The sequence below is a fragment of the Strix aluco genome, chromosome 4, assembly GCF_031877795.1.
Source record: "Strix aluco isolate bStrAlu1 chromosome 4, bStrAlu1.hap1, whole genome shotgun sequence".
NCBI classification, from domain to species: domain Eukaryota; kingdom Metazoa; phylum Chordata; class Aves; order Strigiformes; family Strigidae; genus Strix; species Strix aluco.
The window spans coordinates 13,574,973-13,591,612 of record NC_133934.1 but is presented as its reverse complement, the minus strand read 5'-3'; the positions used below and the strand labels follow the sequence as shown (position 1 = coordinate 13,591,612).

Below are 16,640 nucleotides of genomic sequence, written 5' to 3'. Positions count from 1 at the left end.
ACACTTGCACCGCCCACAGCAACTGAGATTACTCCAAACAAGAAATCCGTATACACTTACTATGAGGCTTAAGGGTAGAGGTAAATTCACAGTGCGCTTGGCACAGTCACTGCACAGTCAGCTGTATAATAAGTAGGACAGGCAAAATACACAGGCCGTAACATCACTTTTCTTCTGCACAAGCATTTAGCTGAAAGGATATTTTACGGGGAGGGGAGGCAGGGAAGAAGCGGGGAGGGGGTAGCAGAAGCATTGGCATTAATCTAGCAGCAGCCTCCCCATCGGGCCCCCAAAGGTCTTCCAGTGTCCTCTGCCCCATCAGGGACAGCACAAGCCACCAGGCAGAACTGGAGCAGGAGACGACCCTGAATTAATTGCTTCCAAACAGACCTTCAAACTATTCCCAACCATTCAGAACTGGGCATCCATTCCTCAATTTAAAACAAGCAAACAAAGAAGACCCAACTCAAAAACCCCCCAAAAAAACACAACCAAAAAACCTCTTCACAATTAAACTTTCCACTTCCATGGATTCTTTTGTATGTTTTTTCATAGTTCTGGAGGTTGAATAATACTGTCTAATCATGCTCCCCTTGACATAAACAGGCAGCCTTTACTCCAGCACTCCTACAACAGTGTAGTGCGAGCTAGCACTGAGACTCCTTCCTCAAAAAATTACAACAGTGGTATAAACACTACTAATAAAAATATTTTGGAGTTTTCAAAGAAAACACCTGTTATCCAGAGTAAATGTTTTCATTATAAATTTCCCTTTACTGCTCCCATCCTAGAGAACAAACAGGATGTTGTTATCGCTGCAACCTGGTCACAAACTGCCAGAATACATTGTCTCATTCTCTCCTACTTAATTAGAAAAAAAAAAAGCTTTTTTTTTTTTCTTTTGACAAACCACAGAGCAATATAAATGCCACTATGTCATTCAGCATTCCACACAGATATCCACACATAAGATCTGGTAGACAGTGTTACAGAAAACCATCTAAATTCCAGACATTTTTGCTCTAGGATTCCAGCTAACATCTCAAATATTTTTTTTCCTGGAAGTTCAGATCAATTCCCTTCACACTTTTTTTTTATTACAGACAAATTTTAATCAAGCCCTTAATTTTTGTTAAAGTGCTTATTAAGATCCACATCCTTTAAAAATAAATCAAGTTTTCTTTTTCCTGAAGCACATTCTTAATACTAAAAAACCACACCTCACTTCCTAATTTGCTTCATCTACCTAAAAGGGTCTAAAGTATTTGATCAAGTGAAAGAAAGTACAAAAATCCACAGCCTTCTGGTGCAACAGCCATTAGAGTGCAGGAGAAATTCTCTATCAACTGCAAATGTAGAGTAGAGCCTAAGAAAAAAACTGAAAATAGTATTTAAGAGCAAACAAACGTTCCCTTTGCCCCACAAAATCTCACAATTCTAGGGTCTCAGTATTTGTTTTGTTCACTTTTAATTTGCTGCATACTAAAGTAGAAAAAACTCTACTGAAAATTTAGATTCCAACAACCTCAACACTCTTGAGCTGTAAGGTCTCACTAGTCTTCCTAGGAACAGAATGACAAAAACCAAAACCACTTTACATGGGGTTTCATGGCTGACCTGAGAGTTTGTCTTTTAGGAAAATTCAACTTGTTTCTGAGTTAGGTCTTTATAGACTGCAGAGGATGACAGGTACTTCATTGTATTTGTAATTATGATAATCAGATGGCACTCTCATAAGGCCTCTGAAAGACGATTTACATTCTGTATCACCTTTTCATTTTTGTTTGCATACCTCATCCTGTGCTTTCAGTAATTTCACTGTTGAACTGTTTTCAACATTGAGTTCAAATACTCTGCTACAAGATTAAAGGTGACGCTCTCAAAAGCAATTTGAATGTGCCTGAATTTCATAGATTCTCAAATAAAAATAATTAAATGGGTCAAATTGTTATTGTGGGATTTGGTGGACTATTTCCTTAGTTGTTTCTTGCACAGAGACCACTATAAATATGTATTTCCTTATTATTTGCATTACCGGAGTATCCAAAGTCTCAGGCAGGGTTGGGTTTCTGTGTGCAAACACAAAAGTGCATTTCCTGCCCTGTAAGAGTTCACAGCACTGGCAATGATCCTGCAATGAGTTCCATGTGTGCCAACACTGGAACCTTTACAGATGCCATAGTAACGCTGCAGACTACTAGGAACTAAAGAAATATATAAACAAACATTTTTCATATACACTGTTATACAGCTGTTGATCAATAACAATACCCTGGTCACTAATGACATTGGCTGCACAAAAACTGCCATGAGGCTGAATGGAGGGTAAAACTTAGTCCTTCATGAAACCTTAAGACAGGTGACAAATTCTTTCCTAAGATCACAGTAATACTAAATGGTAACGTGTTCAGAGCCTATGATAACTACGTGGTAAACCTACGAAATCAGCTGCACAGCCTGGTATCTAAGCAGTGAGTTTTCATTTCCAATAGCTTTGGTACTTTAGCCTCCCTTTTACTTAGAGACATCAGTGACAAAGTTCTGATTAGAAGGAACTTCCTTCTGCTGCATCTCTGTCATTTATTTTTAGAAGTCCAGTGCTAACACATGAAACGTTTCTAAGTGCATCAAATAAACACTTCCTTTTGAACAATCTAACATTACACCATTCCTTCCAGATCATCACACACAGTCTGATGTACTCCACCCTAGCTCCAAACCTGCTAGGGAAATGCTTTTCAAGAGATACTTCCAGAAGACTGGGAATAAGCAAAGTCCCTTCTGAATCACCTATAGATAAATACAGATCTAGATTATTCTCACAGAGAGAAAGACAAAAAAGAAACAAATAACATTTTAGCATGGGGGTTTCCCAACTGTGACCATGAATGGTCCACACATTATTCAGTATGAACATAGTGTTGTTTATTCCTTGTTTGCAACCTCAGCCTCTGACACTTGACCCAAAATTCTAGACATGTCCCTTAAACACTGCTCTTATCTAGTGGTCAGTGAGAAAAATGAGTCTGTGCATTGAGCCTGAAGCCTCAAACCAACTCACTGTAATTCAGGAAAGATATTTATATACTCTCTCCGAGGACTGATTTAACTTTCCTCTACTTCCAGCCCTGGACACAACCAGGAAAGCTATACAATCACTAGGATATAACTGGAGGTAAAGAAAGGGTGATAAAACCGAAGCTTTTAAGATAGGGATCTATAACTACAAACATAATGCTGAAGCCTTTTCTCATGTGACCAGACATAGTGGAATAAACAGATTTACTTCTACAAGTTAGGACTCCAGGATCAAGGTTACGAGGATTATCCTGCTCTGGGTAGTACGTTGTTTTACAAATATGCTCTTTTAGATCACCATTATTCAATGTAAATATGCAGAAAATTCAGATTCTGTATTAATTACAATTCAAAGAAATCATACGCAGAGAAAGAAAGATGAATGTGGTATGAATAAAATACAGCGTGAAGAAAATGGTCTCTGATTATTCTTTTGTGTTTGTACTGACAAGGATTTAACTGTATTTTTGTACTTGAATTTAAAATAAAGTCTATTATTAAAAAAAGTTTACTTGTGATAAGGTATATAATTATCTTCAAAGATTTACGTGGCATAGAGGTAGGTTTGAGCTGAAATTCTGGAGTCAGTTCACACAGGTGTGTGGGAGACCAGCTCTGGACCTCTCCTCGGCTTTGTCAGCAACAGTAAGAGATTAGCAATCCACACTGCATTCAAATGATGGAAAAATCAAATCCACGTGATTTATTGACACCACACAAACATTAAGTAAGGTGACTTATTAGCAAATATGGCTAATATTATACTGCCTAATGCCATGTATTGTCATGACAAGGATCCTCAAACTGTTCTTCACTTAAAACAAATTTATGGATTGGTCCCAAATTACTTCCCAACAGGACTCTATCAATCATTTTAATTATGAAACAAATCCTGTATCCCTTGCTACCCTGACAAAAAAGAAGTCATGAACTGTTTTACCTGTATATGGAATAACTACTATTCTGATTGATATCCTCTAAAGTAAAAAACACAAGAAATCCCTTCAGGAAGTCTATTCGGGTTAGGAAAATTAACTCTTCTTATTCTAGGTCTTGCGGAAACAGCCAGGAATAATACTAAATTTATACAGTTACTTAATTATACTACGTTCTCTTCTTATCATTCCTGTTTACAAACAGCCATAGAAGCAGAGTTAAACAGACTTACGGGCCTCAACTACAAATGACAATCAAGTTGTTGCAAATCCTTCACACAGCATCTGAAGCTACAAAAGTAATTCACCACAACCTAACAGCCTTGCTAAGCCTTTGTTTCCATTTTCTCAATTGTATTTCTATATTCAAGAGATGTAAATTTGGCTGAAAACAGAATACTCCTCACTGTATTTGAAGCATGTAGTACTTAAACAAAACCAGGAAAGTATACAAGAATTGATTTGCCAAACTTGTGAGCACTCATTTTCGTTCTGAAAACTTGCATCAGTCATATTAATTCCTCTCATATAATTTATCACCTATCTTCTGGATTAGAAGACAACCATCTATTGTAACCACAATACATACCCATTACTTTCATATAGTGTAGATTTCATTAATTATAAAATAATCTAAAAAAGAACATTAATTTACCAGCTTAATTGGTGTTAATATCTAAATTACATAGTAATTATGAAAAGAGAAAATGTTAAGATACGGCTTTACAACAGAAAGCTAATAGTTCATTTAGATATTGGAAACCAACATTCACTTTCTTATCAATTTTTGGTGCGTTTCAAAGCATGCCTTCTGGTCTAGTGCTCTAAAGCTCCTTTTGCACACATGGCTGCCACCAGTAACTGCTTTTCTGCATCACATTTACAGCCAGACTGCATTCAGTTATTCGCATGCTACTTTGTAGACGTGTACATGAAGCATTGACAAAGTCTCTGAAGACAAAACAGTGCAAAAAGAAAAAAAAAAATGCAAAGGTGACATCCAACCACAAAGAAATATCAAAACGTACAGCAGTCAAGCAGAATAATGCAACCTCAACGAATCCAGCCCACGCCGCTTTACGGTACATTAAGTGATTATCTGTTAGACTGGTGGTTCATTCAAGACAAGAGGTCAGTCTCCATCCAACAGCCTGTCCTGCAAGAACCACTGCCTGGCAGCAATAACTGCATGGACAGAGACTCTTCCACCCACTCACCTCCAGAAGTGACCTCTTCAGAACTGGGTTGAGGAACATTGGCAGGACAATGTGGGGAAGCTTGCATTGCTGCCGCCCTTGCTATACCTGTCCTGTGGAGAAATAGAGGACTTAATTTCCAGGGCTGTCAGTCAGCACCTTCCACATTACAAGTGAAGGAAAAAGAAATGAATTTGACAATGCCTGCTTCAAGCAAGTACATTTTGGGGTGTAGTGAAGAACCCCCATTTTCTACTGAAGTATGTGGGTTGCTTTCACATCTTCTGTGGAGCTCCATTAGTCTGCCTGGCCAGCGAGCTGGATTCTTTGGTTCATGAGTTGATGATGCTCTTGCCAGTTACCTATATAGCAAGCTGGGATACGGCCATTGGCAATCAACTTAACTAGACAGCCTAAATAAAATAAATAAGAAAATTAATCTCTCAGCTCTGATGTGAACAAGTACTTGCCACTGAGTAGCTCTCTCGCTTCTACCTCCCTTTCAAAATGGCAAGTTTCTTAGTCTGCTCTTTACACATTTCCTTTACAGAAACCATTACCATATGAATTACCTAACAGAGAAGCAGTTCTTTTGCTTCTCCTGTCTCACCCATTCCACAGAGGCATTTTATTTTACCTCCACATTAATCTAAACAGGGTTACCAGAAGAATCTATGTTAACAAAGACAACTTTTAAAGGAAAAAAGGAAACTTTCCACTATCCTCATGGTTTCCAGCTAGGACAATGGTTTTCAGCCACCAGTTCTTAGTGTGACACATACAAATGATTTGTATATACCAAAGTGCAGTCCATTAGAGAGAGACCAAAAAAAACCTCTATCTGAAATACATGAATACATAATTCTTTTGAGTGTGGTGATGAATGCAATGTTTTACAATTTCAAAACCAGTTCTCTAAAGCCTTATTAAAACAAGTGTGTTTGCTTCCCAAAGTGATGTCGGTGTATCTTTCAGGAGTACCGTGATGTTTTTTGTTGGAGGAAATGTCAAGTTTAGACACAGGGTTGGAAGTCCACTTTATTCTGGTAGGAGTGTGCACTGAATACTGATGTTCATAGGCAGGAACAATTTCCAATAATTAATTGGAAACATATCAGCCTTCATTGCATTTGCTTAACTTTGGTCAACAGCAACGTTAATCTTGCAAGTGAATTGAGAGACAAGACAAAGCCTGCACATGTGAGGTTTATATATAATTCAGAACTGCTGAAAAGCATGGAAAGCAAGCCAAGAAAATCATGATTATAAAAATATGGCAGAGGAACCCTATTAGGGGAAAAAAAACCCAATACCAACTCAACTTTCATTGTATCAATTACTTAAGCTCAATCTTTCAACTAGGTGTACGCTAAAGAGTAAACGTAAGGGTAAATAGAACTGTTCACTTCTTATTTGGACAAAACAGACTTACGCATCACTCACTTCCTGAACAAAGATGCCAGACGGGGCGTTGTTTTAATTTTTATGTTTTTATTTGCCACTGTATACTGCTTTTCTCTTCACAAAGTTCCCAGTTTCCAACATCCTTACCACTTCAAAGAAACAAAGCAGTTTGTCTCTCTGAGTATCTACTACCTTGGACTATGATTATGGCTGTCCATGGGCTATGATTATAAACAGACTTTGGCCAAGATATTTGGATGAGGTATCTCCAAGAGAAATAACAATTGGTCACATATATAATACCATATTTAATAAACCCAGTATTTAAATATAAAATAAGATACAGCAGCTTGGCTCAAAGAAATAGGACAATGATTAATTCTGTCCTGAGCACTATGGACAGATGTTCTGTTCACTAAGACAGTGATTATTCTAAGCACTAACAGGAATTTTAGCAAGTCTGCTCCTTTTATGTGACAAACACTAGAAGTATCAGAAAGAACCAAACTCATCAATAGAACCCTGATGACTTAGGTTTTACACACTATCTAAACACCTCTCAGAGTCACCAAAAAGCTGACCCTAAAAGACCATGATAATCTAGGTATTACAGTAACAATGCACAGATATCACTGATACTTTTCTCTCCAGACAGAGAAAAGAACTCAAATACTTTGAAATGCTTGAGGATAGCTTCTAATAATCCTTGTAAGGACTGGCATTAGTGGAAACACAACTGTTAATGTGTTTACCCTCCCTCAAATGCAAACTGGTAAAAGCTAAAACTGGTAAAAAAAAAAAAGCTACGACTGAAAGCAAGAGCTGAACCAGTCACAGTGTGGATTTTTGTTTGTTTGCTTTAATAATCTAAAAAACATCAAATGCCAAGCATTTCACACTCTGAGGGTGACCTACATTTATTTCAAAAACAACCCTTAAGCATTCAAAAACAAGCACCTTGTGCATTGAATGCTGCAAAGAGCCTTTCCTTTGCTTACATACTCCTGATTTTCTCCCCAAAAGTTAACTATTGTTCTTAAATCTCCCCTACAGTCTGTGCTGGCCTATGTATCCCAAGCACTTCAAGAGGCACTTTAAACATGCAGAATATTTCTAAAAGATAGGATCACTTTCACTGTCTGGGATAGTAGTTCATGGAATAAAAAAAGAAAAGCATTTTGCCACAGGAGAAAGATATATGTTCCAAAGATTAGTCCAATTCAAACATAAAGCTCTTCCATGACAGACAGCACATGCTATTTTTAGGACAAACTCACATTCTGCCACCATATCCAAGCTAGAATACCCCCTCTTCTTCCTTTTTTAAAAATTGGCTAGAATCTATTGTGTACATAAGGACTGTACATAAGCTCCTGGACTTAGTTCTCAGATCCACCGGAAATTTTCCTGTGAGTCCTATGTAAATCACTGGGGTCTCTACAGTTCATTTTCCCTTTGAGAAATGAAGAAAACCTACCTTTCAAGTCTCCATGACTGAAAAAAGAAATGGTGAGAAGTCCATTATGTGGACCTTTAGATGAATGAATCCACACATCTATGGCTGCAGCAGTGGATTACTTATCTCCATTCTTCACCCAGGGACAACATTCAGGTCGTGCTTGAACATAACCTTTCCTGTTCCCTGCACATGTGAGAGGACAGTACCACAGTGGATTGTAGTCCCACCTGGATCTCCCCAACTAACATATAACTAGTGAAGAAAAATAAACCTGACAATTTGTACCTACAGCTGAATCATGTTAGTCATCACTGCTAGGGAGCCCATACTTACGTTCCAGCATCCAGAAATGATGTTGCTAGTACCTGAACTTTAATGGATAGTCTCCACAGAAAAAGGAATAATGACAGTTTCAATATACTATATGCTATGGCTTTGCTAAGAACCTATGATTTTTTTATACAAGCTAAAAAGAATATCGATTTCTTTCAAGTCCACTGCACACTAAATGCAATTCCCAGTGTTGCTATTTGAGGTATTAGATAAAAATGCCATCTCTCTCACTAAGAAAAGAAGCAACGAGTCTTTGAAGCAGAAATGTCTAACACTCTTTGGTATATTTCAAACAATCTTGTCAGCTGGAGGTAGCCAAAAACTTACACTGATTCACAAAAAAACATACAGAATATTCATTTTGGTGCCATCCAAGCTTAGTGTATATTCACTGTGCACTGTGGACTGCAAGACACTGCCAATCTAAAAACACCCACAGTGATATAACTAACAATACAAACTCAGTGCTTCACCTCTCAGTTATAAACTAAGACAAGAAATGGCTGTAAAGCAACAACAACAAAAAAAAGCCATCTGTGAGAATCTAGATGGACCCTGAGAAACTTCAGAAGGTTCAACGAGGAGAAGTGTCCAAGAGGGACCTGGGAGTGTTGATTGACAGCCGGCTGAACATGAGCCAGCAGTGTGCCCAGGTGGCCAAGAAGGCCAATGGCATCCTGGCTTGTATCAGAAATAGCGTGGCCAGCAGGGACAGGGAAGGGATCTTACCCCTGTACTCGGCACTGGTGAGGCCGCACCTCGATTCCTGTGTTCAGTTTTGGGCCCCTCACTACAAAAAGGCCATTGAATTACTCGAGCGTGTCCAGAGAAGGGCAACGAAGCTGGTGAAGGGTCTGGAGCACATGTCATACGAGGAGCGGCTGAGGGAACTGGGGTTGTTTAGTCTGGAGAAGAGGAGGCTGGTGGGAGACCTCATCGCCCTCTACAACTACCTGAAAGGAGGTTGCAGAGAGCTGGGGATGAGTCTCTTTAACCAAGTAATAAGTGGTAGGACAAGAGGGAATGGCCTCAAATTGTGCCAGAGAAGGTCTAGACTGGATATTAGGAAGTATTTCTTTACAGAACGGGTTGTTAGGCGTTGGAATGGGCTGCCCAGGGAGGTGGTGGAGTCCCCATCCCTGGAGGTGTTCAAGAAGCAGGTTGACATAGCACTGAGGGATATGGTGTAGTTGGGAACTGTCAGTGCCAGGTTAACGGTTGGACTAGATGATCTTCAAGGTCCTTTCCAACCTAGATGATTCTGTGATTCTGTGAAGTGCAAAATTCTTCACTTGGGGCAGAAGGGCTCCATGCATCCGGCTGAAAAGCAACTGACAACACAGCAGCCTGTCTGGAAAGAACCTGGGGTCATCCTGGATGCTAGGCTGAATATGAGCCAACAGTGGGCTCACATCAGCAAACCACATGCTGGGCTAACAATAGGAAGAATGTGGCCAACAGAAAGGGAAATCACTCCCTGCTCATCACTGATGAGACTACACTTCGAACACTGTGTGCAGCTTCTAATGCGCCCAGTTGAAGTGGAGAAATTGGACAAAATCCAGCAAAGTCCTAAGCACCTATGAAGTTGGTCAGGTGCTTAGGGTGTTTGCAGAGACTGAAGGAGCTGGGCTTCTTTAACCTGGTGAAGAGAAAGCTAAGGGCAATTTAATAGCAGATTACAACTACTTTACAAGGATTACAGTGGAGCCAAGCACTTCTTCGTAGTGTCATATGAAGTCGTAAGGTCAAAAGCAACTGAGTGGCAGCTTGGGAGGTTCAGACTGGCTACTTACAAGAGGCTTTTTCTCTAGGAGGGTAGTGCATAACTGGAAAGGTTATCCAAAGAGGTTGTGGCATCTCCATCCTTGGAGGTTTTCAAGACTCAGCTATACAAATCCACAGCTGACTCAATCTATAGTTTTGGCAAGATGGTGCTTCCAGTGGGACACTGGACTACAGACTTGCAGAGGCCCTGTCCCACATACACCATATCTATACTTCTACAAAATGTCAGTTTATGAGACATCACACACTCTGGTGTTCTGTAGAACAAAATCCCTCCATTCCTTGCTTGTCTGCCATGATATTTTCAGAGAGACGAACTAACAAGCTCTGAGTGCCCAATGCAATGTGAGATTCTACAGAAACACAGTTAAGCAAACAAATGACGTTCCCAAGGGCTGTATCACTGTGCCCTAGTCTTTGTCACTAACACCCCAAAGCAAGCACGACACAACATTTGCACCAAGAAGTGTGCTTCAGAGACTCAAAAAGGCCAATCATCTCTTTGCTACTACTTACTAGATTTGACCACAAAGGATTGATACACTCCCACAAGCGGCTCAATCAGGTTACGATCAAGTTAACCATAATTTTTAAGACTGATTAATTGAAGTCACTAATTCTACATTTGACACACAATTTTTCTTCCCAGCAATACAACTATGCTAATTCTTCAGCCATAGGCTATTCCTTGATAGTGGGTTAATCTCCGAGGTAATGCCTCAATCAAAGAACTCTGGAATGCTCTTAACCATAATCACCAACTACAGGAAGATTCCTCATCAGCTTAAGTATTTACCTAGCTCAAAAAACCACTGTGTCATTACGATACTACCATAATATGAACTTTTTAGAAGCTTAAAAGCATAATTTAGGGGGACAATATGAATCTAATAAATAAGCACAAACCCAAAAGTACCTGAATGGGCAGATCAAGGGGAAGAATTACTGTTTTGTTAAGACAGGTACATTTTTTAAAGTTCTGGTAGAGATAACCCTGAAAAATAACTGTAACAAAGCAATATATTTAAGGGCTGAAACTATGTTACTGCCATTCATGAAATATCCTGTAATTTTTTTGAGAGAGATTTAATTATACCTTTCATGCTACTCATCCATTGAAAGATCTTCTGGTTAGCATTAATTTGAATTCTATTGCAACATAAATTAATAGAACTTAAACACATTTATCAACCCTTTAAATAACAAACTGATAATGTGTCCAGGCAGTATATTTTTGAAAAGAAGAAAAAGACATACAATTAAAACCTACAATTACTTTGCATTTCAGAAAGTTAAAAGGTAGCCTGAAGCAACATTACGCCAAAGAGAAAATGTGGACAGCAGCTCTGCTTCAAGGAAAGACATAAGAGTATTTAAAAGAAAACAATACGCACCAAGGGTAAATCATATAGGAGTAGGTGAAAAGGTCAAAGAAAAAGAAATGGCTTTGTACCTGGGTTATTATAAATTTGAATGCATTAAGCTCCTAAGGAAACTTGGAAAGACAGTATTAAGGCACAGTATTCAACAGGATAATTTTAACAGTACCTTAAATATAACAAATTATATTATGCATGACAATTACCAAATAGATTTCCTAATCCATTATGCAAAGGAAGAAAATGTTAATTCTAAACTCAGCCTGGTGTCACTGGCAAATTTGCTGAGGGTGCACTCAATCCCACTGTCCATGTTGCTAACAAAAATGTTAAACAGCACTGGTCCTAATACAGTTACGGACATTGAGCCGTTGACTGCAACTCTTTGGGTGCGACCATCCAGTCAATTCCTTATCCACCGAGTGGTCCATCCATCAAATCCATGTCTCTCCAATTTAGAGACAGTATCAGGGATTATATACCACATCTCCACAATGTATATAATGTAGTGCTGAAGACAAAAGTAACTAAGGTTACTGTACAAAGTAATTAGAAAAAAAAGATGTAGATATTAAAATCAGGACTCTCAAAGCACAAACAAAAGATGTGGTTTGTATATACAGACATATATTTTTATGGACTTAGAATATGTACATAGAGTACAGCTGTGCAATGCCATGCACCCTGACCCAATCCCACCATAGCTAGTGACAGGTTCTTAATAGACTTCATGGGATACTAAATCACAATTACATAAAGGCTGCAACAACCTGTCAGGATTTTAAAGAAGAAATTGTCACTGTTTGACAGAAATGCAGATCTAAGTGTCCTAATAAAAATAAGTAGTGTATTTCAGTTAAAACCTACCAGCATAGAAAAAATAAAACTGAATTAAACAAAAATAGAAATAAAGTTGTATGAAGATTTTTAACACCTTCATACAACATTATTTCCGGTCACTTCCAGCTCTATAGTAGAGGGGTAAACTTAAACAAGGAAACACCACTAGCTTCTCCCTTACCATAACATGGTAAAATCCTGACTCCATTCTTCAAACAAGTCTGTTGATATGAACCTATTTAACTAGGACCTTACCCAGGAAGCCCGCCAGGCCTCCTTCCAAAGTCAGAAATTCCTTTTCAGTAGGATGGTGTAGAAGTAGGGACTCTTGACATTTCAAAAGGACCCTCCACTTGCAACAGAAGGTCATCTACAGATTAATGAATCGCTCCAACTCCAAGATGATTTTGAGTCACATCTGTCACATGTGACATTGAGTCACATCCTATAATGACAGTAAAAGAATGGTACTAAGTGGCAATCCCAGGTCTTGCACTCACAAGATTCAATGGATATAAGTACAGACAGCAGAAAAAACTTGGCAAAGAGTGCCAAGTGAGTTATGGTTTTGGCTGAATTTCCTGTTGTTTCAATAAAGTTTTCTGAAGCTTGAAGAGTAGCAAGTACTGCCAGTAAAAGCCAAGTAGTATCACTACAGTCAAGTCAAGCAGTAAATGGAAAGAAAACAATTGTAGTCAAGGAAAGAATGACTATATTTCCGTCTCCTTATTTCTCTCCCCAGCACTGGTTTTATCTACATATTCCTAACTTCTCTGAAGTCTGAGCAGGGAGTATTACTTCCAGGGAAAGACATGTTGAGAATTTAAAGCTTCGGGGCCCTGCTTAAACACAGCTGGAACAGTTGACTTCTGGCAGAAATTAAAGTTGGTATGGAAATTTCACAAAAGGAATTAAAAGATGGTCTGGAAAGTGGCCAGCAGGAGATCAAAGGAACTTTGGCATCATGAAGACACGTACCAGAAGCACATGAAAGGGGACTTCAAGACAGACCATTAGGTTTAAGAAAGTATCTGTTGCCTAGGTAGAAGGCTGTGTAAACCGGGGGAAAATATAAATTATTCTTGTCAAATATTTAATCCCAAAATATCCATACTCCCATGTGTAATTTCTAGTCTTGACCACGTCAGATATCTAGAAGAACAGATGTATTTTAGATTCAGCCCAAATTTTGAACTATAAGAACTGATCAGTATATCCTTCTTTCTCTTCAAGTATAGTATATTAATGGATCTGAGGTTCAGATTCTGGAAAACACCAGCTATCTGTGAGTTAAAACATAACAAACACAGAGAAACTATGGCTCATGTTGTATTTCACATTTATTGTGGTAAATATATGATATAGGCATGAGTATTTATGACAGTAAACTGAGACTTTCCAAAAACGCTGGTATGATGAAATTCACCTCAACTACAAACAGTGACAGAAGAAAGAAATCTGGGAAGATTATATAGGGTACATGTAGACCTAGATAGCTTTAAATTAGCTGAAGACCGTAGCAGACTTGGTTGCTGCTAATAGACCAACCATGGCAGCACAGAGCTTGTTATGTAACCCTGCTTTTTTGTAACTTCATTAAAGACTTAATCTTTAGAAGTAGTATTAAGGGTAAAAAATGGGCTTGTTACATTTCCAGTGTTGTCACACAAAGGGCTGGTAGCAGCAGCAATTCAGGGGTGCGTTGGGACGCTGGTGTACTCACCACCGTGACACACTGCAAGCAGGAAAAGGAGTAGCAAATGTAGCACAAACAGAATCCGCATGCTTATCCACGTATTTCCTGGACTTCTAAAGCATTTCTGTTTTAATATTAACTTCTGCAGTGCAGAAAGTCTCTCCTCTCTGAAACATAAGCTATAAAACCTTCAGAATAATTTTCTTCTCCCCTCTTTTTATACAGAAAAAGAACATACAGAGGGAAAGGCAAGAACATGTCTTCACTGAGTCTCACTCACAGAATTGCAGGAACATGCTGGACCCAAAACAGTTATTTTACAGAAACACAACATCAAAAGCAGACAGTTTTTAAAGAGGCTATCTTGAAAAGAAGAAATGGACCATCCATGGATAAGATCTGGGTAGCCCCAGAGATGAAAAGATGAGCTCTGTGGATTCTGAATTGGATAAAAGCTTCAGGGAACTGTTGGGTTATTGCTTTTAAAAGCTATTACAACGAACAGGTGCTTTGCTCCATCTCTGGTTTCTGCCCTACATACTACTATTGCACTCTGTCAATAAACTCTGTTCATGATTTCAACAGTAAAAGCAGTTTTTGATAAAGAAAACACTTAGAGGAAAATCTTCCTGTGCTCCAGCAGAAAGTTCCTCAGTGGGCCACAGAACAAGGAACAGAAAAAAACAATGACTCTTTACATAAACTCATAAGAACCACCACTTACAAGCTAAAGCACAGGACTTCCCCAAATTCTTTGTCCAGGATGAGCAAACTAGTGAAGTTACTATTTTTAGGTGAAACACTGTGCTCAAATCTGCTAGAACTGTGTTGCAACTCTTCTAGCAGCAGGTTCCACCCAGCAGGCCCTAGTTAAAATGTTTAGGCATATCTTGTTGTCATATGTAGTCAAATCTCATCTAGATACCTTTTATTTGTTTTGGATGCAGGTATTCGCATTATTTAATGAATGTATCTTGCCTTGCAAACTCCTAAGGGTTTCATTTATACAATAAAACCTCAAATTCTGGAGTCACAATTTCTGGACTGCATTGCAAAAGGCAAAGAACAGGAACACTGCCATTATTCAGTTTTGAAAGCAGACTCTGATAAGTTCCGTTTTTCCTCTCAAGTTCAATTATTTGGATTCTATTGTGATAGATATGCTCTATCACAATAATACCACCAAGCTGAGTGGTGCAGTTGACACAACTGAGGGAAGGGATGCTGATTCAGAGGGACCTTGACAGGCTGGAGAGGTGGGTCTGTGTAAACCTCATGAAGTTCAACAAGGCAAAGTACAAGGTCCTGCACATGGGTCGGGGCAATCCCAAGCACAAATACAGGCTGGGCGATGAGTGGATTGAGAGCAGCCCTGCGGAGAAGGACTTGGGGGTGTTAGTGGACGGAAAACTGACTATGAGCCAGCAATGTGCGCTCGCAGCCCAGAAAGCCAACTGTATCCTGGGCTGCATCAAGAGAAGTGTGGCCAGCAGGTCGAAGGAGGTGATTCTCCCCCTCTACTCCGCTCTTGTGAGACCCAACCTGCAGTGCTGTGTCCAGCTCTGGGGTCCCCAGCATAAGACAGACATGGACCACAATGATCAGGGGGCTGGAGCATCTCCCTTATATGAGGACAGGCTGAGAGAGTTGGGGTTGTTCAGCCTGGAGAAGAGAAGGCTCTGAGGAGACCTTACTGCAGCCTTTCAATACTTAAAAAGGGCTTGGAAGAAAGATGGGGACAGACTTTTTAGTGGGGCCTGTTGCAATAGCACAGGAGATAATGGTTTTTAAACTGAAAGAGAGTAGATATAGACTAGATATAAGGAAGAAATTTTTTACAATGAGGGTGGGTGAAACACTGGAACGGGTTGCCCAGAGCGGTGGTAGATGCCCCATCCCTGGAAACATTCAAGGCCAGGCTGGACGGGGCTCTGAGCAACCTGATCTAGTTAAAGATGTCCCCACTCACTGCAGGGCAGGGTTGGACTAGATGACGTTTAAAGATCCCTTCCAACCCAAACTATTCTATGATTCTATGTATTTTAGGCATCCTCAGTTAAGAACTTGTTAATTCAGATACTGATCCCATTAACCTATGATATAGATCTTTCAAAGCATATAAATCTACAGAACTAGTATGCTCTCATAAGTTACTCTATATGTGTCAAGCTGCAGAATGAAACAACATTTTAGAAATGGTAGCCAACAGATGAAACAGAGAAATCAGATTGAAAGCCAGTCAAAATGGTTAGTGCTAGCTCTAAATTTAAAAGCATATTTAACATAGAAATTTACATTTTAAATCTTGGCAAAATTCAGATAAGATTTTCTATTTAGTCTTAAAATTTCAAAATTGTTTGGAGTTACTGGATGCATTAGTGTCTTGGACAATGAAGATCCATGAACGTATATGCTCATATGAGCAAACAAATTTATGAACAGAGATTTCTGGATCAGAGGTGACTTAGCAAGAAGGACATTAAGAGCTTACAAATACTTGCAACATTTCAGGAAAGGAAACTGCCAAACTGG

General features: G+C 39.1%; 1 protein-coding gene across 8 annotated transcripts in view; it reads right to left on the bottom strand.

The window, feature by feature from the left end:
- PPP2R2C (protein phosphatase 2 regulatory subunit Bgamma) overlaps positions 1-16,640 on the bottom strand; it is a 201,548-nt gene that overhangs the window by 114,606 nt on the left and 70,302 nt on the right. The window contains exon 2 of one of the 8 annotated variants that reach the window (XM_074822065.1): positions 5,572-5,622. The exons of 5 other annotated variants lie outside the window; for them this stretch is intronic. In XM_074822065.1, the coding sequence (XP_074678166.1) occupies positions 5,572-5,622 (51 nt within the window). Of the gene's footprint in view, positions 1-5,230; positions 5,323-5,571; positions 5,623-12,667; positions 12,794-16,640 lie in introns of those variants that run through there. 2 more of the 8 variants (XM_074822069.1, XM_074822066.1) reach the window with 2 other exon arrangements.